Source organism: Pan troglodytes, chromosome 10 (assembly GCF_028858775.2).
Source record: "Pan troglodytes isolate AG18354 chromosome 10, NHGRI_mPanTro3-v2.0_pri, whole genome shotgun sequence".
NCBI lineage: Eukaryota > Metazoa > Chordata > Mammalia > Primates > Hominidae > Pan > Pan troglodytes.
The window spans coordinates 68,030,898-68,056,770 of NC_072408.2; the positions used below are offsets into that span (position 1 = coordinate 68,030,898).

The 25,873-nt window shown below is 38.1% G+C and overlaps 1 protein-coding gene and 1 pseudogene across 10 annotated transcripts in view; both read right to left on the reverse strand.

The window, feature by feature from the left end:
* Positions 1–6,489: 6,489 nt before the first annotated feature.
* SMCO2 (single-pass membrane protein with coiled-coil domains 2) overlaps positions 6,490–25,873 on the reverse strand; it is a 76,616-nt gene continuing 57,232 nt past the window's right edge. For 9 of the 10 annotated variants that reach the window (XM_063786867.1, XM_054664417.2, XM_054664418.2 and 6 more), the window contains 4 exons: positions 20,710–20,797; positions 14,084–14,140; positions 12,594–12,769; positions 6,490–6,866 (listed from right to left, as the gene is read on the reverse strand). In XM_063786867.1, coding sequence (XP_063642937.1) covers positions 6,668–6,866; positions 12,594–12,769; positions 14,084–14,140; positions 20,710–20,797 — 520 coding nt within the window. In that variant the 3' untranslated portion in view covers positions 6,490–6,667. The remainder of the gene's footprint in view (positions 6,867–12,593; positions 12,770–14,083; positions 14,141–20,709; positions 20,798–25,873) is intronic. The other variant, XM_063786870.1, reaches the window with a different exon arrangement.
* On the reverse strand, positions 9,819–11,640 carry LOC100612237 (arginine--tRNA ligase, cytoplasmic-like; annotated as a pseudogene).

Sequence of the window (25,873 nt, forward strand, 5' to 3'; positions counted from 1 at the left end):
GATGAAGTGGAGAAAGCAGAAAACGTTGTAACCCCTGAAGTAGCTCATGTCCAAGCTGGGTGGACAGTGAGGCCATTGGCCGTTCCTTGCCTATGTCAATGACCTTTGCATCTATATTGCTTCTGGGAACAGTGGTCAGTGGCAGAGATGATGCCAGAGATGGCCAGGGTTGCAGGTGGTTTCCAAAACCTGTAGCACTGGTGAAAGCTGCACTTGACATTGAATAAATGTTAGTTCATTGATTCATTAATAATTTTTGTTTGCTTGCTTGTTTTAGAGACAGGATCTCACCCTGTCACCGAGGCTGGAGTGCAGTGGCACAATCATAGCTCACTGCAGCCTTGAACTCCTAGGCTTAAACGAGCCTCTCACCTCAGCCTTCTGAGTAGCTAGGACTACATGCACCTGCCTTCATTCCCAGCTGGTCATTCATAAATATTTTGTGAACATTTACTATCTTCTGAGTAGTGTGCTATATGCTAAATATGCGGGGCTTAACATGGCATTGTTCCTGCTTTCATAGAACGTACAATCCAATTTGGGGAGGCTGCATGTCACTTGAAAAGGACACGGATATTGCAGCCAGATAAATCTAGATTCAAATCCTGATGCTACCTTTTACAGTGGGACTCTAAACAAGTTACTATCCTCTGTGCCTCAATTCTGTCATGTATAAAAATGGGGATAATGATAATACCTGGCTTATAAAATAATTGTGAGGATTAAATCATAAAATGTGCATGAAGTACTTAACACAGTGCATGAAACATACTGATATTTTTAAAACAACATGACTGTTGTTAGTTATTACATATTATTGTTATGTGTATATCTAGCCCATTTCCTCCCTCCTGGTTACCTACCCCTTTTAAACCTTGACCCCCTCATCCTGGGTACAACTTATTCCTTTTCCTCTTTAGCCTTTTAGCATTCAGACATGTTTTCAGATATTTTGTATATAATGTGATGTCTATATAGTCCTAGTTTAGTCTATGCTTTTGTGGAGCTTACATTTTCATGGAAAGAGACAGATAAACAATAAACCTAATAAGTAAATGATATATTATGGTAGAAGTCATGACAAAAAATAGAACAGGGCAGGTTTGGGAGAGGTGGGATGGGGATGGGAGGAATGCAATTTTAAACATGATGGTTATACGAGCCTCATTAAGAAGATGGCATTTTAAAATTCACTATTTTAAAGTGTACAATTCTGTGGTTTTTAGTGTAGTCACAATGTTGGACAACCATCAACAGCATGAAATTTCAGAATATGTTCATCATTCCAAAAAGAAACTCCAAATCAATTTGTAGTCACTCCTCCCGACCTCTGACAGCCATTCTTCTGCCTTGTCTCTATGGATTTGCATATTCCAGACACTTTATATAAATGGAATCACTCAATCTGTAGAATTTTGTGTCTGGTTTCTTTCACTTTACATAATGTTTTCCAAGGTCACCCAGGTTGTAGCATGTATCAATACCTCATTCTGTTTTGTGGTTGAATAATAACTCTATTGTATCAGTACACCACATTTTGTTTATCTATTCATCAGTTGATGGATATTTGGTTTGTACTTTTTGACTATTATGAATGCTGCTGCTATGAACATTCACATACAAGTTTTTATGTGGATATATATTTTCAATTCTTTTGGATATATACCTAGGTATGGAATTGCTGAAGGTATATGGTAACTCTATGTTTAATTTTTTGAGTAAGTGTTTTCCACAGTGGCTGTATTATTTACATTCCCACCAGCAATATAATAGGATTCTAATTTCTGCACATCCTCACCAACACTTAGTATTATCTGTCTTTTTTATTACAGCCAAGAAGATAACCTTTGAGCCAAGATTTGAAGGCACTGTGGGCGTAAGCCATGGAGAAGAGACTTCCAGGCAGAGGGGCTGGCCCGGGCAAAGCCCTGGTGACCAGAGTGTGCCTGATGTGTTCCAGGAACACCAAGATGAACAGTGGAACTTGAGAAGCGTGATCGAGAGGACAAGTAGAATAGGATGAGGCTTGAGCCAACAGAAGGCAGTGGCCAAATACAAGTAGTTGAAAGGACTTTGGCATTTACTTTGAAAGAAATGGAAAACCACTGAAGGGGTTTGGAGCAGAAAGGTGACATGATTTGACCTGCATTATAAAAGAGTGTCACTCTGACTGCTGAATTGTATGTGGGCAAGGGTGGAATCAGGAGAACGAGAGCAAGTTGGTTGGTTTTTGCAACAATGGTGACATGCAAAGGTGGTTGCTATCAGGGAGGTGGTGAGTAGCAGTTGAATTCTGCATGTGTTTTAAGCAACAAGATTTCCTGACAGACTGAGAGTGGAATATGAAAAAGGAAGGAGTCAAGCAAGACTTCATGGCTTGTGGTTCACTTATTTTTACTTTAAGATATATCAGGAAGTGTGTTCAAATTCATTTCTTCACTATTAGGTCAAACCCAAAGTTCTTAATTAAGGCAATCTCACATGTTTAAAAATATTATTCATGGTAATAATAATAATACTCAAAACCTATTAAACATCAGGCTCTTTAATCCAGCAATCTCATGAGGCAGGTATTATTTTTCTCAATTTACATATGAGTAAACAAAATCGTGAGAAATAACTGGCAGCTCCCCTAATTTTTGTCCCTGCTTCCAACATAGGATCAACTAGAGAAAGTCAAATATGCACCCCCTAATCAATCACCTGGGATGTCCCAATCAGGGCTTATCCAACCTTGCCTTTTTCCCACTCTAAAGCTTTCCCACTCCTCTGCCTGCCTTTGAGTCTCTGCCAAAATGCAACTGATGGACTCCTTTGTTATTGCAAGCTCTGAATAAATAGCCTCTGCTTGTTCTCATTTGACTGTTCTTTATTTCCACAAGTGTCTTAGGTAATGTTCTTTGGGAAAAGGACTCTGAGACAAAGACTTGCACACAGGTTTACTGGGGGACACTCACAGGGTGGACAAATGTGGAGGGGATGGTAGAAGCAGAATGGGGCAGATGGAGATGAAATGTGATACAATTGCACTAGAGGCCTCAGCTGACCCCACCAGGAGCTCTGCGGCTAGGATGGCCCTCTAAAAAGGTACCCTGGGTTAGGCATTGGATGCAGACCACCCTTAGGGAAGGAGAGGAAGCTTAGGTTAGACAACTGTCTTTGACTAAGGCCAAGTCCAAAGTAGGGTCTTGCTATGAACTCTCAGCAGATGGGGAATGGTTGTTTGGATCCCCCTCCAGGGAGAGAGATTAGCTGACCCCATCCAAACACAGTTGACAGTGGATCATGTCTTGAACCCAACTTTAAATCCAAGTTCAAAGCTCCTTTCACTACAGCATAGCTGTCTTCACCTAAAAACATGACAAATGGAGATTTTGTGAAACTCATGTTCTTTCCTCTTAGTCCAAAACCAAAAACATATTTATGCAGTGATTCAGACATTTTTAGCAAATGGTTTAGAGTACAGCAGTTGGCTCAATTGAATATGGCATTAAAATATCTGAAATAAAACCCGACCTGACCAACCAAAAGCAGTTAGCGGAGTTACCACACGTAGACATTCATACCCTCTTAATATTTCCGTATGTTACTAAATGTTTCCCTCTCTCAATAGAGTACTGTGACTTCCAGCTTTCCAGCTTGAGATGCTGATGAATTGAAAACAAATTGATGTGAAAATATTACCATTCCCACTTCAAAGATATTCATCTCCCAGGGAAAAGTATCCCATCTTAGTCAAAATCCTAATCGAATATGTCTTGGAAGTTAGTAAAATATTAATTTATTCTTTAAAACAATCTAGTCCTCTAACTTACTTTGTCTTTAGTGTTATGTGACTGTCACAAGATTTTAAGCTTTATTGAACTCACTACTTCTTTTTGGGATTTACAGGTAAATCAACCAGTACTGTTTCTAGTTATGGGAACTTACCTGATGATTATAAAAAACATACACCAAGTTCTATCTATAAATTTGCCTGAATAGTCCTTGTATCTGTAAACAAGATAACTGTGACTTTTTAAGATCTGTCAGCATAGTCCCTATCACAAGACCTTTTGAATATGTTAGTCATTGCTCCCAGAGCTTTTGGCTCTTTGCCTTTCTGTGTGTCCTGGAAATTCCTTTACGCTCACCCTTTCACCCTGCTCCCAAAGAACCTTGATTAACCTTGTATGGGATCTCAGCTAGTTTGTAATCCCAGGTACCTTTTGCCCATAGAGCATGGTGTTCTCAAACTTTGAGTCATAAGAATTGTTAGGGGAATCTATTAAAATAGAGGATATCAGAGATTCATACCACATTTAAAGAATCAGAACTTCTGGAGGTGATGCTCAGACAAATGTATAATTAAATGCCTCTTTTTGGAATTCTGTTAAATATCACAGCTTGAGAACCACTTGCAAACAAATTGCATATTTCTAGCAACCAATATGCCCAGTTTTCTGGCTACAGAGTATCAAGATAAAAGTGATGATTGGAGTCCATTCTTTTCAGCAGCTGTGTACATAATGACAATCCATGGAAGTAGAAACAACAGGCTGGATTAGGCCAACAGTGATCCATCTCTATGGTAAGACCTATTAAAAATGTTAACTAAATAAATGCAAATAATAGGGCTGATCTAAGAAAAATATCTGTAGAAGAAATTGGCATGGCCAAGTGATTGCTAGTACACAAAAATAAGATAGTAAAGGAGTTGAAAATTATTTCAAGGGTGTGGGAAGATGGGGTCATTGGAAAAATGGCTGTGATTGAAATTATTGAACAGATAAATATTGAATATAGGACTGAGGTGAGGTGATAGGGAGGCTGCAAAGATAAGAACCACATAGTTTAATTTACTTCAATGGGTATTTATCAAGTCCATACAAACTATGTGCACCGCATTTTCCTACAGTGTACCAAGGCATGGTTACCCAATTTGGATTTTTATTTTTAAAAATAAAGTTCCCGGGCCGGGCACGGTGGCTCACGCCTGTAATCCCAACACTTTGGGAGGCTGAGGAGGGCAGATCACCTGAGGTCAGGAGTTTGAGACCAGCCTGGCCAACATGGTGAAACCCCGTCTCTACTAAAAATACAAAATTAGCTGGGCATGGTGGTGCGTGCCTGTAATCCCAGCTACTTGGGAGGCTGAGGCAGGAAAATCGCTTGAACCTGGGAGGCGGAGGTTGCAATGAGCTGAGATCGCACCACTCCACTCCAGCCTGGGTGACAAGAGTGAAACTCTGTCTCAAATAAATAAATAAAGTTTCTGGATCCTGCATTAGCTCTACTGAATCCAAATATCTGGGAATGGGGGAAGTCTCTAATGTATAAAGCTCCCCAAGAGATTCCAGTGCATCTAATCAATGGGCCAGCATTTGGGAATCACTATTCCAGAGACCAGAAACATGAATGAGGCATAGTGTTTGTTTCTAAAGACTGTACAAACTGGTATGGTGAGCTCTATGCTGTACCAGCTTTCCTAACTTTGTCTTATATTTCTGGCTTCTAAATTTTACTCATGGTTTTTCTTTTCTCTGAAATGCCTTTTTGTCATTTCTGCCATGAAAATATTATTCATCCTTCAAGATCCAGTCAAATATGAGAACTGGGACCGTATTGCATATCTCTTGGCCACCAGCCTTCCAACTCCATGTCCATTACACAACCAAATACCGTTAAGATCCAACCTCATAATGTCTGCTTCATTCATGGTCTTTGCATTTCCATCTCCACCTCTTTGGCTCACCTGTACCACTGAATGGCTTTTTAACCACTCTTGCACTCCATCTGCCCTCCTACTCTAATTTATTCTTTATGGTTCTATTTAATATTACTTTTGCACATTTTAATTATAACTTTTTTATATTAAAAATAAATGTTAGCATTTTCCCATTAGCTACAAAGTTAGGGATAAAACACTCTAGTCTGACATTCAAAATTCTCTACTGTATCAGTTAGACTTCCTTTGATTGTAAGCAACAGAACCAGTCTGGCTAATTTAAGCAGAAAAAGATACGGAGTGGTTTACAAAATCAAAGTTCTAATCATTTCCTTTTGATTTTGTGAATCTTCTTAAAATTCTCAGTTATAGAGAATGTCTGATGCAACAGTTTTCCACCTCTTATTAATAAGAAGACAAGGGACATTGACTGAAAGACCGCCTATAATTAGGCCCGCTGGGGATAGTTCTTTCAAAGCAAACTTCGGGTGCTATTATCAAAAGAAGAAATAAATGTTAAGGAGAAAAGCCAAGAAATGCCAACTATCTCCAAAATAGGGCTCCAATTCAATTGAAGTAAAATTGGATACAGTGGAGGGGAAAGAATTTTATGCTTTCTTTTTTGAGACAACAGAAGTCAAAATGGAGAAGATAACCACGGGAGATGATACTTTGTGGTCTCAATGTACCCCATGTTGGGGGAGAAGGAAGGTTAGTGGTTTGAAGAAAATGTTTTCAACAAAGTGTGGAATGATTCAAGAAGGGATTGTGATTCATAAAGGTAAAGATAAGCTGTTTTCATTTTTTTTCCGTGATCAATCAACTTCTGTGTAATTACAACGTTCTTCACAAAAACCTTGTACGTTATTTTTTGAAAAATAAGTTAGCCACCACAATACAGGAACAGCCACAATGTTTACTGGTGAGAAAGTCAGTAGGGTGACAGTAACTTCTGTATCTTTAGGAGGGTAACAAGGCTTCCACTTCCAAATTCAAGAAAGGCTCTCTCATCTCCCGTAGGTCCCATGTGGTGCGGCACCCAAGCATTCTCAGAAGCACCCTTTCAAAGAGAAATGTAGCACCAAAAAATAGTATGTAACATAAAAGTCCAGTGACGGTGAGGACATGAAACATGATGGAAATCCTCAGTGCACGTTTCCTACAAAGAGAGAAAACATCTGTGTTAACCAAATTCTGAAAATAATCACATTGATAGGCTCCTGGCACCTCCACCCAGGTAGCTCTAAAACTTCAACTAAGTAATTTTCTCTTGACTTCAGTTTACATTTGTAAAAGCAGCAGCTTGGAATGGAGGAGCACTTATTTATGTTCATGCTACGTCTGGCATTGGAATTTCAAGATCCTATAGCCATGAAACAATAAAATCCCTGGATAGTGTGGGGTTCTTTCCTTTGAAATGTCCTTTTCACATCCTAGCAGGTTATTGCAATCTTTACCTCACTCATGAGGTATATGATGTCTCTTTTTGAGCAAACAAAGGCACAGGCAGTTAGATTTTCCCCAGGACACAAAGTATAACGTGATAAAGGGAATTCAGAGCTCTTTGCCCCTAGTTTTTGTCCTGGCACCAGACTTTTATTTGTAAAATAATAGAAGCTTTTTTAAATCCTTGAGGACCCATCCTTCTGGGTTGCACCTATGACATATTTTATTGATATGATTCTAAGTCCTTGCATTATTATTTTCTAGTTATAAATGTATTATATGATTAGGGCAGAAAATCCAGAAGAACACAAAGAAGAAATGTCATAGATCATCCAATTACCTGAGATAATTACCATCTATAATACATCAGAAGAGAAAATCTAGAGCGTAGTTAAAGCTAGCCATGGATCGATTTTGTGACCTAACTCAGTGGTTTTATAAACCAGAGCCAAGTTTCTCGCCATTATCCCCACTGGCTATCACTTGGCAGTTACACACATAATTGCTTTCACTTCACACATTTATTAAAGAGCCAATGTTCTTAAGATACTCTATTAGGAAGGGGCTTAGAGAGCTGATAACAGGAAGCAGATGTGTCCTGCCTTCAAGGAGCACCAAAGGCAGATTTGTTCTTTCTTAGGAAAAGAAAAACAACTCACTACAAAAACTATCTAGTAAATAAACACTGTTCCTCCTAAATTAAAAAACCAGTCATCTTTGGAAATACTAAACTATGACATTTTCAAAGAAACACATTTTAACATTAAGTTTTTGGAAAGTAAAACAAATTTTCTAAAGCAAAGATAATTTGGAAAACAGAGAAATGAAGAAACTATAATCTCATCACCCAAATATAACCAGATACATTTTTTATCTTTTTTCCTTTCTTCCATTTATTCATTCATTCTTTTTATTTTGTCTTAGTTTTTAGTTTAATTTTTTCCCTACATTTAGAGTATACTCATCTAGTTTTTTCTGTCCTACGGTAAATACTCTTGGTACAGTTAAATTCATATTTATTTCTTGACAGTAATGAATCATTTGATTTTTATTTACAAGTCAATACAAGTTTTAAAAATTTAAATTTTCTATTACTAAGCATGATATTCATTTTAAAAGGTCTAGACATTTTTCTTTGGAAAAAAAAACGTAGTTAACTAAATTGAAATAAGGTTTCTCATATCACCTGTACAGAACCAAAAAAATGTGTCACTAATAATTTTATTCATTTTAGACATCTTTGGTAAAGAATAAAATATTCTTTTAACTTTTGAATACTATTTATTTAATTTTCAAACCTTGCCACGTGTAAAACCTTTGATCTTTTCCAATATCTCCACATTATTTATGGTCAGTACATAGGGGATGACCATAAAGGGAACGGAAGGACTAGGGGACGTTATCAATAAAAGGCCACCTTGTGAAGCTAAAACCAGCAAAAATCGATTCATAATGATTGAATTAATCCATAAGGCAAACTTCCTCAAGATGTTAGTGTATAAATATGCTGTAGTTAAACCAATATATCTCCAGTTCTTTAACAAGAGATGGGCAAAATTTCAGGCAATCTTAATTAGCATGTAATCATGTGAGAAAAAGATGAGCAACTCAGCCTGATTATAATCCCCCGATATAACACAATAAAGCGATATGTGAAAGGCATTCACCTATTTACTTATTTGTCTGGTTGGTTGGTTTGGAGGTATTAGTCACATACTATAAAATTCACTCTATACATTGTACAATCCAGAGGCTTTTGGTTTAGTCACAAGGCTGTACAACCATCACCACTATCTAATTCCAGGAAATTTTTGTCACCCCAAAAAGAAACCCCATTCCCTGGACCAGTCACCATCTCCCTATTCCCCAACACTCTGTGCCTGGCAACCATGAATCTACTTTGAATCTATATGGATTTTCCTACTTTGAACATTCATATAGATGGAATCATTTGGATATCCCTCTGTGTCTGGTTGTCTTTCACTGAGCACAATGTTTTCTAAGATCATGTTGTGGTATGTATCAGTACATCATTCTTTTTTGCAGCTGAATAATACTTCATTGTGTGGCTACACTGCATTTTGTTCTTCCATTCATCAGTTAATGGACATTTGGATTGTTTCTACTTTTTGGCTATTATGAATAATGCTGCCATGAACATTTGTGTACAGGTTTTTGTGTGGACATTTTCAATTCTTTTGAGTATATACCCAAAAGTAGACTTGTGGAATCATGTGGTAATTCTATATTTAACCGTTTTAGAAACTGCCAAGTTGTTTTCAAAAGTGGTTGTACCATTTCGCAATCCCACCAGTGATATACGAGGGTTCCAATTTCTCCACATCCTCTCCAATGCTAGTTATTGTCTGTCTTTTTTACTGTAGTCATCTTAGTGGATGTTAAGTGGTATCCCACTGTGGTTCATTGTGGTTTTGATTTACGTTTTTTTAATGACCAATGATGCTGAACATCTTTTCATGTGCTTGTTGACCATTTGTGTGTCTTCTTTGAAGAAATGTGTATCCGAGTCATTTGCCTGTTTTTCAAACTGGGTTGTTTATCTTTTTGTTGTTGAGTTGTAAGAGTTATTTTTTTTTCACAGTTGACAAACGTTCTTGTGTTAATATAATGGTTATAAAAAAAAAAAGCAAACAATGCTAGTGACCAGTGTGGTAAAAACATACAGTGTTCAAACTTAAGCAGGATTACATCCTTTGGACAGGTTTTATTCCCGGGATATTGAACCCCTCAGCCATGACAGCATCTACTGCTTCACACAGCAGCATACACCACTTGTTCACCTTCAATATCTCTCCAGTCTTGTCGATCTTTCTCCACACAATAGCAGCTATCATAGAACTCTGTGAAAGTAGCTGCCAGCTCATATATAGAACCACAAGAACCAGAAGTAAGTTATCTAAAATCTTTTGTAGTATCTCAGGGAGCCATAAAATGCAATGGCCTAGTTTTCATTCTTTCTCATGGTGCAAAATAATCTTGGTCTGTCAAGCAGCTTTTTGGAGCATCTGATCATTGATACTGGCCAGATGTGCAATAGACCTGGTTCTAGTGAAACCACGCAATAATTAAGCAGCTGTATTTCCTCTGTCATCTAGCATTTTGTCAAACGAGAAGATGTTGTCACTCAACCGGTTATGGGAAAGTTCAGTTTATTTGATACAGCCATAAGCAACAGATGTCTAAGCAGCATTCAATTCCTGTGCAGTTAAGACCTTGCTTCTTTCTTTTTCCTTCAATTTGTCCATGGATCACTTTAGTCCTTATTCCAGGTCTACGAGATGAACTGTTTCATCTGAACATATATTAAACTTCTTGTCTTCCCCTAGCAACACACCAAATCCAGCATGGGAGACTCTAGTTACTTTAGGATCATACCAACCAATCTTTTGAGCAGCAGCAAATATTTTTTGGAAGTGCAGAGATTGTCCACTGTTCACCCAGAGATAACCATATCTTCTTTTTCCTCAAACAGTTTTTGCTTAAGAGCAGCCAGATCAGATGCATCATAGTTATAACCTCCATCTGATTTTTTTTTTTTTTTTTGAGACCAGGTCTCACTCTGTTGCCCAAGCTGGAGTGCAGTGACATGATCTCCAGGCTCACCACAACCTCGACTTCCCTGGGCTCAGGTGATAGTCCCACCTCAGCCTCCCCAGTAGGTAAAACTACAGGCATGTGTCACTGAATTTTTTTTTTGTAGACACAAGTTTTCACCTTGTTGCCCAGGCTGGTCTCAAACTCCTGGGGCTCAAGTGATCCACCTGCCTCAGGCTCCCGAAGTGCTTGGATTATAGGCATGAGCTACCACACCCAGCCTCCATCTGATTTTACCATGGTTAATGGTATGGAACATCCTGGGACCAACACAAACTTTCTGCCATCATCCACTTGCACAAATCATCTATCATCAAATTCCTTTACATCATTCATCCTATCTTGATAGAAGAATTATTCTTTATCTATTAAAGAGATGTCCACAGCATCATAGATTTTACTGAACTATTGGCAGGAGATATCACAGATAAACTTTCAAGTTTTTATAATATCTGGATTTTTACTCTGGAACAGAATGTGACACTGATATGCTCATTTCTTAAATTCCTCCTCAGTATCAAACCTCTTAGATTCCTTACAAAAGGCCTGAAGATTTCCAATAGGAGGTGAAACTGTTAGACAAGCTGGAAATTTATCTTGCAGGTGAGCAATATGCATGTCAAACTGGGTCCCCCAATCTCCTACATGGTTTAACCTAAGCACCTCGTATCCTGCAAATTCAAAGAGGCAGCACATGCTCTCTCCTATGATGGTCAACATGAGGTGGCCTGCACACATCTGTTTGAGCATTATGAGCATCTTGTATACGTCAAGTCCCCAAATTACGAAGACAAGATTCATGCTTTTGTGTATCCCTTGGAGTATTAGGAGAAGACAGATGTGAAACAATTTAATTTCAATAACATGCCATGGGCTGTCCGACAGGATTATGTGCAAGGTGTGCACATAAACTTTTACAACTCAACAGCAAAAAATAAAAGAACAACCCAATTCTTTAAAATGGGCAAAGGACTTGATTGAAGACAGAGCTGAGATTCTACCTGGGTTGGTGGTTGGAGATAAAGAATCAAAAATGTTTTCTTAGAGGAAATTACTTCTCAGGGTGTAAATGATGGTGTGGCATCTCCTGAACAGGATCCAAAGAGCCAGAATTTGCTGGTAGTGTGTTTCCAATACCGTCCAAGGGTAAGGCATCCTGCACAGCAAACAAAACTTTTCAAATTTCTTATGAAAAGAACATAACTGATAAGAGTGAAGGTGGTTGCCTCATCATGTATAGATACCATCTTTTAAGATTTTAGATAGATATAGATAGATTTTATAGATACATCTATAGATATGTAGATAGAAATAAATCTATATCTCTCTATACATAGACAAATCTCTATATATCTATAGAAATGTATAGAGAAGCTTCTCTGTATTTGCAGCCATCATGGAAGAAAATTTAAAATTAAAGTGTTGACTTAATGTTGTTTGGAAGAGTTTTCAGGCAAAAAGGAACAGACTAACTAAAAATATAATTAACATTAACAGCCACCCACAAGAGGTCTTTGGTCATATATCTTTGATCATGAAGATATATCTATCTATATTTAGATATATTTATCTAAAGATAAATCTTTAGATTTATCTAAAGCAGTAAGAAAGCAATCTATATATATCGAATGCAATAGATCTTTATCTAAATAAGAAAAATCCCATGACTCCAATGAACTCCAATGACTTTTAAAGAACATAGATAATTTACAAAAGAAAATAAAACAAAACATTTTAGTCAACACTTGAAAAAAATCAATCCCAGCATAATCCATACATTTTGGGGCAGTCATCCAGCCCTGAACGGCCCCTTGCTCTGACTTACCACGCTGTATTGCGGGGAGGAGACTTCTGCACTAAAAAGGATGCTGGGGCCTGAGGAAGCAGGGCCTCCATCTCTTCCGTATCTATTTCCTCAAAACTGTGAGAGTCGGTGTCCTCTGCCTCCATTTGATACATCCTTAGCTTTGCACTCAGCAGTTTCACATTCTTGCAAAGGTCCTGAAAAAAAAGAGTAATCAAGTACCTTAAAAAAATTCTAAATGTCTCCAAGTCTTACTATAGATAATGCTGAGTGCTTTTCCTCTAGATCACCTTGGGGGCCCACATTAGAAATCACACATAGGTCCCATGAACAGATCATTGGCAGGTGCATCTTGAATAGAAGCAGACATACACATTCACAGTGTAAGGTAGCACTACGGTAGAAAACTAAATGAAACCCACATGCCAATCTTTAACCACTAGATTATTAATGTAGGAAGATGTCCTTGTACTGAATTCCTCTACTCAACTTGTTCATCTATGCAAAGCATATTTATTGGGTGATTACTGCTAACAGGTTCTAGGATACAGTGTTAACAAAATAGACAAAGAATACAATCTATTACAGGGGCTGGGGGCAAGTGATAAACAGCTAAACACATACATACATTCTATATTACATGTTAAGATACACACTAAAGGGAAAACAAATAGGGTGTGGGAACGGAGAGTGTCTGAGGTTTGGTGATGGGGACATCTACTCAAGATAGTTGGGATAAGTTGGACTCAGAGCAGCTGACAGGTTGATACATTCATTCTTTCATTGTCTCATTTGCCCAATCACATTTACCTCAATGTCTAAGATCTTGTGGGAGGAGTTCAAAGATGGAGTTATTTTTTGAGGTAATGGAAATTAGGAGAGGTCTCAATGAAGAGATGACCTGTGAGCTGAGCCTTGAAGAATGGGTAATATGTAGACCCGAAGGGCAAGCACTAGAAGGCAGGATGAGAAGTAGAAGTAGCACAGGGGTGAGAGCTTGGGAGTACACTGGAATTGTGAATGTTCTGTTGGCCCAAGCAGAAGGCCAAAGGGAAGGAGGAAGGCCATAAGACTAGAAACCATCATTCTCAACAAACTAACACAGGAACAGAAAAGCGAACACTGCATGTTCTCACTCATAAGTGGGAGTTGAACAATGAAAACACATGGACACAAGGAGGGGGACATCATACACCAGGGCCTGTTGAGGGGTGCAGGGCAAGGGGAGGGATAGTATTAGCAGAAATACCTAATGTAGATGACGGGTTGATGGATGCAGCAAACCACCATGGGACATGTATACCTATGTAACAAACCTGCATGTTCTGCATATGTAACCCAGAACTTAAAGTATAATAATAATAATAATAATAATAACAAATTAAATTAAATAAAAAAGAAAGAGACTAGTATGTGGTGCACCGTCATATTCTAGGCAATGAATGACCCCTGTATTTAGACATAAATTATCTGATTTTATCATTGTTTGAATTGTGTAACTGAAATCTTACCTCCAGCCTTTCCATGACTTTCTTCTTTAATTCATAAACTTCATTACAAGTATTCACCTAAAAACACATCCACAATTCTGGGTAAAATGAAACTTATATTTTTCTGGTTTGTACAATAAAATCTCACTTATTTTGACAAACCTTATAAAATGCTTCATTGAAGTTTACTTTTACTTTGTAAACTTCTTCCTCTTAGAGCAAATTCACAGTGTAGTCATAAATTGCAGACTGTAAGTGGTATAACCATAAGATTAACATAACAAGATTATTTTCAATACTTTAGAGGTATGCATTTACACAATAGCAGTTAATAATAAATCATGCTTCTCTCTTCATTACTCCTTCCTTGCTCCTTAAAAAACTTCTACCAGGACACAAGTTGAAGAAACATAGTTATGTTTCTGAGAAAATATTTCTTTTAAATATTTAACATTTTAGAATTTGTGAATGTAAGTCATTATGTCAGATTGAATATTCAGGCCGGACGGCTTTGCAAAAGAGCTGTCCACAAAAAGATCTGGTTCCTCTTCTTCTCTTCCCATGTCTCCTATAGGTTGCCAGGTAGAGACAACAGATGGTTTTGGCTGGTTTCTGTCAGTAAGCACAAGACATGGGCTGAAAGCAAACCATCACCTTCTAACACGTGAATGCCAATTGCACGTGTCACAAGTAAAGAATGCTTTTAAAGGTTTTAAATTAATCATCCACTAAGAGACGTTCAGGATACCGTGAAAAGCAGAGATATAGCAGGAAAAAGAGTATACTAGGATTCAAGAAAAATGAGTTCCAAAGATGACACTTATAGAAATTAATTTTTTTTTTTTTGAGACAAGGTCTCACTCTGACATCCAGGCTGGAGTGCAGTGGTGTGATCATGGCTCACTGCAGCCTCCATCTCCCCAGACTCATGTGATCTTCCCACTTCAGTCTCCTGAGTAGTTGGGACTATAGGCATGTGCCACCATGCCCAGCTAGTTTTTTATTTTTTGTAGAGATGAGGTTTCTTTCTCTTTTTTTTTAACTTTTATTTTAGGTTTAGGAGTACATGTGAAGGTTTGTTACACAGGTAAACTTATGTCATGGGGGTTTGCTGTACAGATTATGTCATCACCCAGGAATTAAGCCCAGTAGCCAACAGTTACCCCTTCTCCTCTTCTCTTTCCTCCCACCCTCCACCCTCAAGTAGACCCCAGTGTCTGTTTCCTTCTTTGTGTTCATAAATTCTCATCATTTGGCTCCTACTTATAAATGAGAAAATGTGGTATTGATTTTCTGTTTCTGAGTTAGTTTGCTGAGGATGACAACCTCCGGCTCCATCCATGTTCCCACAAAAGACATGATCTCGTTCTTTTTTATGGATGCATAGTATTCCATGGTATATATGTATCACATTTTCTTTATCCCAACTGTCATTGATGGGCATTTAGGTTGATTCTATGTCTTTGCTATTGTGAATAGTGCTTCAGTGAACTTTCACGTTCCTGTGTCTTTATGGTAGAGTGATTTATATTCCTCTGGGTATATACACAATAATGGGATTGCTGGGTCGACTGGTAGTTCTGCTTTTAGCTCTTTGAGGAATCGCCATACTGCTTTCTACAATGGTTGAACTAATTTACACTCCCACCCACTGTGTATAAGTGTTCCCTTTTCTCCACAACCTGGCCAACATCTGTTATTTTTTGACTTTTTAATAATAGTCATTCTGACCAGTGTGGGAGATGATGTCTCATTGTGGTTTTGATTTGCATTTCTCTAATAATCAGTGATATTGAGCTTTTTTTCTATGTTTCTTGGCGGCATGTATGTCTTCTTTTGAAAAGTAGAGACAGGGTTTCACCATGTTGCCCAGGCTGGTCTTGAACTCCTGGGCTCAAGCAATCAACCCGTCTTGGCCCCCCAAAGTGCTGGGATTACAGGCATGAGCCACCATGCCCAGCCTCAGAAATAGATGCTTAAAGAAGTACTTGCAAGGGCAAACAAGGCATGGATTTTTGAGGCATAGTTTGTAACGGCAAACATTGATTATAAAGTACCAAATATCCAACAAAATAAAATTCATAAATTCAAATATCAAGCCCTGCATTATATAGGAGTGAAAAAAAAGTAAAACGACATCTACTAGCATAGAAAATTGTTGAAGAAAATACGCTAAGTGCCATAGCAGTTGCAAAACAATATGTATAATACAATCCCATCAAAACAACAATGTGTAAATGTATGTATAAAAATTTGGAAGAATATAAATATACTAAAACGTTCATTGTGTTTGTCTTTAAGGGAGGAGGATATTTTTCATTTTTATATGAAATCATTTCATAATGTTTTAATTGTTAAAATAAGCATGCAACCAGCCACAGTGGCTCATGCCTGTCATCCCAGCACTTGGGAGGCCGAGGTGGGAGAATCGCTTGAGGTCGGGAGTTCAAGACCAGCCTGGCCAACATAGTGAAACCCCGTCTCTACAAAAAATACAAAAAAAGAAATTAGCCAGCTGTGGTGGTGTGCCCCTGTAGTCCCAGCTACTGGGGAGACTGAGGCGTGAGAATCACTTGAACCCAGGAGGCGGAGGTTGCAGTGAGCCGAGATAGCGCCATTGTCTTCCAACATGGGCAACAGAATGAGACTATCTCAAAAAAAAAAAGATCTATATATATATAAAATACATTATATATATGTATAATGACCACATCCTATGTAAGTGGCCATTGCGCTAGGCATCATGCTAGTTAGATACAAGTAACAAGAATATTTACCCTCAAGTAGCTTACAGGTGAATTAGAGAATATACAGTATAGCTATTTTTTAACACGTTTATTCATCATCAATCCCTGAATTGGGTGGTTTAATTATTTAGAGAGGAGCTGTGCTGTGACAATCACCTCTTATTTGGTATCCTAGTTTATTTACAGAGTAAACATCTTCATACAGCACTTATCAAAGATAACTGGGACAAGGTCAGTCTCTGAATGAAAGCCCAGAAATTCACATGGAAATTTTAGAAAGTGTAATGGCTTGGGGGCTCAATATTAGGCCAAATAACACCCAAAGGCCACCTCAAAGTCCTTTCTGTAGCTTGAAGTTCTTTCAAATACTTTCGTTTCTGTTTTGCTTTTTTAAAAAATAATTTCACCAATTTTCCCTCCTTCCCTTTTCATGCCTTTCTTAGTTATTCCATTTCTTTATGAGGAATAAGTGAGCCAATATATGTGATATTATTTTAATTTTATTAACTAATTTCTCCTTTAATTTTCCCACATTTTATTTGCTATTCCTGTATCTATTTCTTTTTTTTTTTTTATACTTTAAGTTTTAGGGTACATGTGCACATTGTGCAGGTTAGTTACATATGTATACATGTGCCATGCCGGTGCGCTGCACCCACTAACTCGTCATCTAGCATTAGGTATATCTCCCAATGCTATCCCTCCCCCCTCCCCCCTCCCCACCACAGTCCCCAGAGTGTGATATTCCCCTTCCTGTGTCCATGTGATCTCATTGTTCAATTCCCACCTATGAGTGAGAATATGCGGTGTTTGGTTTTTTGTTCTTGTGATAGTTTACTGAGAATGATGGTTTCCAGTTTCACCCATGTCCCTACAAAGGACATGAACTCATCATTTTTTATGGCTGCATAGTATTCCATGGTGTATATGTGCCACATTTTCTGAAAGGATTCCCTATTTAATAAGTGGTGCTGGGAAAACTGGCTAGCCATATGTAGAAAGCTGAAACTGGATCCCTTCCTTACACCTTATACAAAAATCAATTCAAGATGGATTAAAGATTTAAACGTTAGACCTAAAACCATAAAAACCCTAGAAGAAAACCTAGGCATTACCATTCAGGACATAGGCGTGGGCAAGGACTTCATGTCCAAAACACCAAAAGCAATGGCAACAAAAGCCAAAATTGACAAATGGGATCTAATTAAACTAAAGAGCTTCTGCACAGCAAAAGAAACTACCATCAGAGTGAACAGGCAACCTACAACATGGGAGAAAATTTTCGCAACCTACTCATCTGACAAAGGGCTAATATCCAGAATCTACAATGAACTCAAACAAATTTACAAGAAAAAAACAAACAACTCCTGTATCTATTTCTAACAATCTTCACTTTTCCCTTCACCAGAATAAGCCTATAGCCATTGCTACTAACTTTGCTTCTGTAACAATTTTACCTATTTATTTATTTTGTTGTTTTTGTTGTTTGCTGGTTGGTTGGTTTGTTGAGGCAGTGTCTCACTCGGCTGCCCAGGCCGGAGTGCAGTGGCTCACTGATCATGGCTCACTGCAGCCTTGACCTCCTGAGTCCAGAAGGTGATCCTCCCACCTCAGCCTCCTAAGTAGCTGGGACTACAGGCATGCACCACCATGCCTGGCTAATTTTTTAAATTTTTTGTAGAGATAGGGGGTCTCGCTATGTTGCCGTGGCTGGTCTCAAACTCCGGGCCTAAAGTGATCCTCCTCCCTTGGCCTCCCAAAGTGCTGGGGTTACAGGTGTGAGTCACCACATTCAGCCAACAATTACATTTAAAGCTTCACCTTTAGATATATTACCACATTTGTTTTTATGTAGCTTTTTCTATCAGACTGTAGGCTTCTTGAGACAGAACTCGTGCCATTTTTTTGAAGACACATTTATTGAGATATAACTTACATACAGTAAAACTCACTTTTTAAAGTATACAGTTCTATGAATTTTGACAAATGCATTCTGTTGTGTAATAACCACTACAAGAAGATATAGAATATTTCCATCAGCCCCTGAATTTCCTTATACCCCTTTGTCAATCCCTGTCCCCCTTCCTCCACTAAACCTGGGAAACTAACTGCTAATCTATTTTCTGTTCCTACAATTTTGCCTTTTTCAGAGTTACATAAACAGAAGCACAAAGTACGTAAATAGTCTTCTGAATCTGGCTTCTTTCACTTACTGTAATGCATGTGATTCATTCATGTTGTTGGGTCAATCAGAAGTTTGTTCCTTTTTATTGCTGAGTAGTATTCCATCACGTACATGTACTGCAGTTTATCCAAATGACAACTGGCAGATATTTGAATTGTTTCTAGTTTTTAAGCTTGTGCTTGGTTTTTTGTTGCTTTTAATGTGTACATAAAACTGTGTATCCCCAGCACAGAGAATTTCCGTATATGTGTGTGATGCCTTCCTCTTGCATATTATTCCAAACTCCTCCCTTTAAAAAAAATCTCACTTTCATTTATGTATGTGTTTCTCTATCTTTCTCCTCAGTCTTTTGATACTCCTTCCTCCCTCCCCGCACCTGCTACTGAAATCTACATTTTTGTAATACTAACAGTTGGATTTTGGAGGAAATTCTCTAAAGCAGAATATTTCTTGGCCTTTGTCCTCTTCCCTTTTTTATAGTTTGCAATTTCCAAAGCCCAAAGATAGTGAAAAAAACTCTTTCAACTCACACAAAATAAGACTGTGACTCAAAATGTTGGACTATATCAGTTAAAAGTAATTTTTCCCCCAGGCAATAGATTTGCACTGATCTGTAAGTTACTTTTAATATGTAAGAGGTCCAAATAAATGATACCTTCCTTTAATAAAAGAGAATTTTCTCTTTTACTGCTTCCAAAATCTACTCACATTTAAACTCTTGGGCTTGAGTTAAAATTGAAGCTGGCAATTTCAGTTAAAAGAGGTTGTTAGACACAGACTTTTTTCTTTTTCAGGGACCTTTCTTCAAGCCAGAAAAACTATCAGCCAGGACTCCGAAATCTAACTTGTGTCACAAGTTGATCTCTACCTTTCAGCTCTAATATTCTATTACTAATAAGAAAATGGAACATTAGGCTGGGTGCAGTAGCTCATGCCTGTAATCCCAGCACTTTGGGAGGCTGAGGCGGGCAGATTCCTTGAGACCAGGAGTTCGAGATCCGCCTGGCCAACATGATGAAACCCCATCTCTACTAAAATTACAAAAATTAGCCAGACATGGTGGCACACACCCGTAATCCCAGCTACTCAGGAGGCTGAGGCATGAGAATTGCTTGAACCCGGGAGGCGGAGATTGCAATGAGCCAAGATCATGCCACGGCACTCCAGCCTGGGCAACAGAGTGAGACTCTGTCTCAAAAAAAAAAAGGAAAGAAAGTGGAAAATTAAACCTTAATTTGAGAAGAGTCTATAAGAAGTGTGAGGAGACACAACATCAGGAAAACTCTGGAGATTGTGAAAACCAACACAAGAACTCTTCATGGGGCATCCAAGACAAACACAGGTAGATCCCTTGAACTCTAAGGATGCAGTTTTTGACCAATATTTATTTCCTGGATGTATTCTCTGTACCGTTAGGTGCTGACATACAAAGATTAAGAAAACCAATTCTCCCTTAAGGTACTCATCTTAAGGTGGCATCAAGATAGAGTTTCTTGGTGGCCGAATTTCTAGGTAAAGTAGAAAAGTCTAGGTTTTTTGTGTCATCAGATAAAAGCAGTGTTACTCAGGAAAAGGGTGCTCAGACGTGACCACCAGAGAGCACTCCTGCTTATGAGTCTTACTTCTTGTTATTGCCTATTAACAATAGAAGGGTAGTAGGGAAAGAAGTGACAGAAATCCCCAACCTCTCAGTCTTTCCCAAGTCTCTAGCTTACCTCAGTGTTTGTCCCTTGATCAAGGTCAAGGCCCCGGTCCTCCAGCTTTTCAATTTGACCCTTCAGGGTCAGCATGTCTTTTAATAAGCTGCAAACAGACCAAGATACTAAGGCCTGCAGATTAAGAAAAATCACCCAAGAGAGGAGGTAATTTTGATCTTTCAAAAATGAAATACCATTCCCATATAAAAGGATGCTTTGGTAGTGCTTGTATTGCAATGGGAAGTAAATGAAATTCAAAAAAGTAAAAAGTACTCTAAGTAATCTAGATAATATTAAAGAGATATGAGGCCTAACTGGACACAGGAGCTGAAAATTAAAAGGGTTAAAATATAAGTTTATAAAATTTCTAAGAAAAAAACACACAGAAAATTTGGGGGACATAAGATTAGGAGAAGAGTTCTTAGGCTTAACATCAATTATATAATCTGTAAGAGGGAAAATTGATAATTGAACCTCATCAAAATTAAAACCTTAATTTGGCCAAAGACCCTGTTAAATGGATGAAAAGACAAATTACACACGGGGAAAAATATTTGCTTAGCACATATATGGCAAAGGCCTTGTATCTAGACTATATAAAAATCTCGAAAAAAGCTCAACATTAAAAAAAACCTATCCAATTAGAAAATAAGCAAAAGGCATGCATAGACATTTCACCAAGAGGCTATATAGATAGCAAATAAACATACAAAAGGATGGTCAATACTTATTAGCCATTAGAGAAATGCAAATTAGTACCACAATGATATATCACTACATACTTGTCACAATGGCAAAAAAAAAAAAAAAAAAAAGAAAAGAAGAATAGTGATAACACCAAATGCTAGTGAGGATGTGGAGAAACTTGATCATTCATAAATTGGTGGTGGAAAAACAAAAGGTTTCAGCCACTCTGGAACACTGTTTGGCAGTTCCTGTCAAAACTTAAAACTGACTTACCATATGACCCAGCAATTTCATCCTGGGTAATTATACCAGAGAAATGAAGACTTATTTCCCATAGTACGCGTACGTTCAAAGCAGCTTTATTCATAATAGTCCCAAACTGGAAATTACACATTTGTCCTTTAGTGGATGAATGGTTAAACACACTGCGTAGATTCATATCATGGAAGACTACTCAGCAATGAAAAGGAAGGAAAGATCAATACATGCGAAAATTTGCATAAACCTCAAAAAAATTATCCTGAGTGAAAAAAAGCCAATCTCAGAAGGACAAACTGCATGATTTCACTTATGTAGCATTTATGAAATAGCATAATTATAGACATGTGGAACAGATTTGTGGTTGCCAGGGGTTAGGGATGGGTAGGAGGAAATATATGTATAAAGGGGTAACACAAGTGCATCTTATGCAATGATTCAGTTGAGGATCTGATTGTCATGGTCATGCAAGGCTAAACATCTCATAAAATTGCATGGAACTATACACATACAGATGAGTGCATGTATAAATGGTGAAGTCTGAATAAGCTCTCTGGATTGTACCAATGTCAGTTTCTTGGTTTTGATGGCATACCCAAGTTAGGCAAGATGTTACCATTCAGGAATGCTGAAAATAAGGGTTCCTTGCATATATATATTTGAAACCTCCTATGAATCTATAATTATTTCAAAATAAAAAGTTAAAAATAAAAATGGAAGCATAGGTAAAGAGGGTTGCAAAAGAAAAAAGGAGGAGAATTAATAAAGAAGAATAATGTGACTAGTTTCATATTCACCTTCTAGTTTTTGGTCTACAGGTCTCTGCAAACTGTAAAGCCCTCTGGCCCAAATACTTTATAACGTTAATTCAGAAGGTATTTGTTCAGCATTTACTATGTGCCAAGTATTATGCTGAATGCTGATGATTAAAATAGAGAATAGTATAAGCAAGGTCTTTCCCCTTTTGAAGATTATAATGTAATGTGGATTTGCAGGCAGACAAGGAAATCCATTAAAAATTAGAATGTTATTAATGTTTTGGGTACTTCTGCTTTCAATCAACATGGAGTAACAGGAATTGGATTTAGCCTCCCATTTTAAACAATTTTAAACTTGAAAAGAATATATGAGACAATGGTTTTCAGACATTGAACAACAGACAGTGCAGAACGTGGATCCTTCAGGTGGGAAACAAGTGAGATGGGCTCTATAGTTACTTCAAGTTACTCCTGGAAAGAGTTTCTGGACTTCAAGTCAGAGAAAGGGGATGCACGAGAAGGCTGGTGGTCTCCGTGAGTTGAGAAGATGAAGTTAGAAGCTCAGGGAGGCCACAGAGGGTAGATTTGCCCAGCAGAGTACCAAAGAGGAGAGAGCTGCACAGAGAAAAAGCTCCAGAGATCTTCCCACTTGAGAAAGCCCCACTTGGGCCTTCAGCTGAGGTACTGATTAGCACACAGATGTGATAAAAGTACTTGAAATGGGAGGGAAATCATAGCAGATTGAAGTGGGCAGAACAATCTCTAAAGATCAAGCAGTGCTAAGAATAATTGCCAGAGTGGAAAACTCTTGTAATACTCAAGTCATCAGGTAGAATACTCAGAAGGTATTGTTTCAATAGTGGAGCCATATTAGTCCTAGACTAAAGGCTGCTTTGGTCCTGCCCTACAATAATTAAAAGCAATCCTCAAAAGGGTCAGACCACTTCTAAGTAATTTAACTGTGTTCCAGAACAAAGCTCAAAATTTAAATGTACACACAAATGTCTCCAGAATACTCAAAACCAAATGAGGTAAAATTGACAATGTCTGGCATTTAGTAAAGAATTACTAGGCATGCAAAGAAGCAGGAAGCAACAGTCTATATGCTTATAAAAGGCTGAGTGCCATGGCTCACACCTGTAATCCCACCACTTTGGGAGGCTGAGGTGGGCCGATTGCCTGAGGTCAGGAGTTCGAGACCAGCCCGGCCAACATGGTGAAACCCCATCTCTACTAAAAATACTAAAAAAATTAGCCAGGTATGGTGGCACGTGCCTATAATCCCAGCTACTCAGGAAGCCAAGAATTTCTTGAACCCAGGAAGTGGAGGTTGCAGTGAGCCAAGATCGCGCCACTGCACTCCAGCCTAGGTGACAGAGTGAGACTCTATCTCAAAAAAAAAAAAAAAAAAAACTTAAAAAAATAAATAGAGGCAGTATTAAAAATGATTAGATGATAGAATTAGTAGATAAGGTTATTTTAAAAGTTGTAACTATATTTTATTGTCCAAGAAGGTAGAGAAAAACATGAGTACATTTAGGAGAGATATGAAAGATAGAAAAAAGACCCAGATCAAACTTCTATAGACACAAACTACAGTGTCTGAGATGAAAAATACACTGGAGGGGATTAATGTTATATCAGATACCGCAGAACCAAAAGATTAGTGAATTTTAAGATATAGTGATAGAAAGTCTGAAATGAAACACAGAAACAAAAGAGTTAGAGAAAAAAAAAGCCCAGAACATCAGTGAGTTATGGGTTATGAGACAACCTAAAGTGGCCTAAGACACATGTAATTAAAATCCTTGATGGTGAGATGAGGGAACAGAAAAAAATGTTTAAAGAAATAATGGCTCAAATTTTCCAAATTTAAACTACAAACTTGCAGAGCCATAAGGCACAACAGAACTTAACAAAAGAAAAATTAAGAAAACTACATGAAGGTCGATCATATAAAAATGATTAAAAACTATATATATATATATATATATATATTTTTTTTTTTTTTTTTTTTTTTTTTTTTTTTGAGACGGAGTCTTACTCTGTCGCCAGGCTGGAGTGCAATGGCGCGATCTTGGCTCACTGCAGCCTCCACCTCCTGGATTCAAGCAATTCTCCTGCCTCAGCCTCCTGAGTAGCTGGGACTACAGGCACATGCTACCACACCCAGCTAATTTTTGTATTTTTAGTAGAGATGGGGTTTTACCATGTTGGCCAGATTTTTTAAAAATTTTGAAAACAGCTGGGAATAGAGCAAGGAAAATTTTATTTGTAGAAAAATATGGAAGAGAATGACAGCCAACTTCTTGTCAGGCACAACGCAAACCAGATTTCAACAGCATCTTTAAAGTACTGAGAAAAAAATGTCAGTATATAATTATATACTCTGCAAAACTATCTTTACAAAATGAATGCTTTTTTTCAGACATAAAAAGCTAAAAGAACACATCCCCAGTAGAACTGCATCACAGAAGATAGTTTTGGGTTTTTGTTTTTTGTTTTTGAGAGTCTTGCACTGTTGCCCAGGCTGGAGTGCAGTGGAGTGATCTCGGCTCACTACAACCTCTGCCTCCTGGGTTCAAGCAATCTTCCTGCCTCAACCTCCCGAGCAGCGGGGATTACAGGCGCCCAGCTAATTTTTGTATTTTTAGTAGAGACGGGGTTTCACCATGTTGGCCAGGATGGTCTCCAACTCCTGACCTCAGGTGATCCACCCACCTTGACCTCCCAAAGTGCTGGGATTACAGGTGTGAGCCACCATGCCTGGCCACAGAAAATAGTTTTTAAAAGCCCTTCAACAAGAGGAAAATGATGCCAGATATAGATTGTATGCATACAAATGAATGAAGAGCACTGGTAATAGTAAATATGTGTGTAAATATAAACAATTTTTTTCTTACTTTAAAAAATCAGCTTAAACAATAGTTAATCATTTAAAGTAAAAAACAAAACAAAACAAAAACCCCTGACGTATCATGGGCTTATATTCAGTACAGAAGTAAGATGTACGCCAACAGTAGTGCAAAGGCCGGGAGAACAGACATAGAAGTACAGCATATGTAAGAGGTAAAATATTACTTGAAGGCAGATAGTGATAGTTTAAGAATCATTCTATTTAAGCCAAATTAACTATTTTTAAAAAACAATGAAAAAGGATGGGCATAGCGGCTCACGCCTATAATCTCAGCACTTTAGGAGGCTCATGCAGGGGGATTGCTTGAGGCCAGGAGTTGGAGACCAGCCTGGGCAACAAAGCGAGACCTTGTCCTTACCTACACACAAGTTTCAAAAATTAGCTGGGCATCATGGTGCACACCTGTGGTCCCAGCTACTCAGGAAGCTTTAGGTGGGAGGACCGCTTGAGCCCAGGAGTTCAAGGCTGCAGTGAACTATGATCACACCACTGCACGCCAGCCTGGGTGACAGAGCAAGACTGTCTCGAAAAAGAAAAAAAACAAAGAGAAGGATAAAGAAAT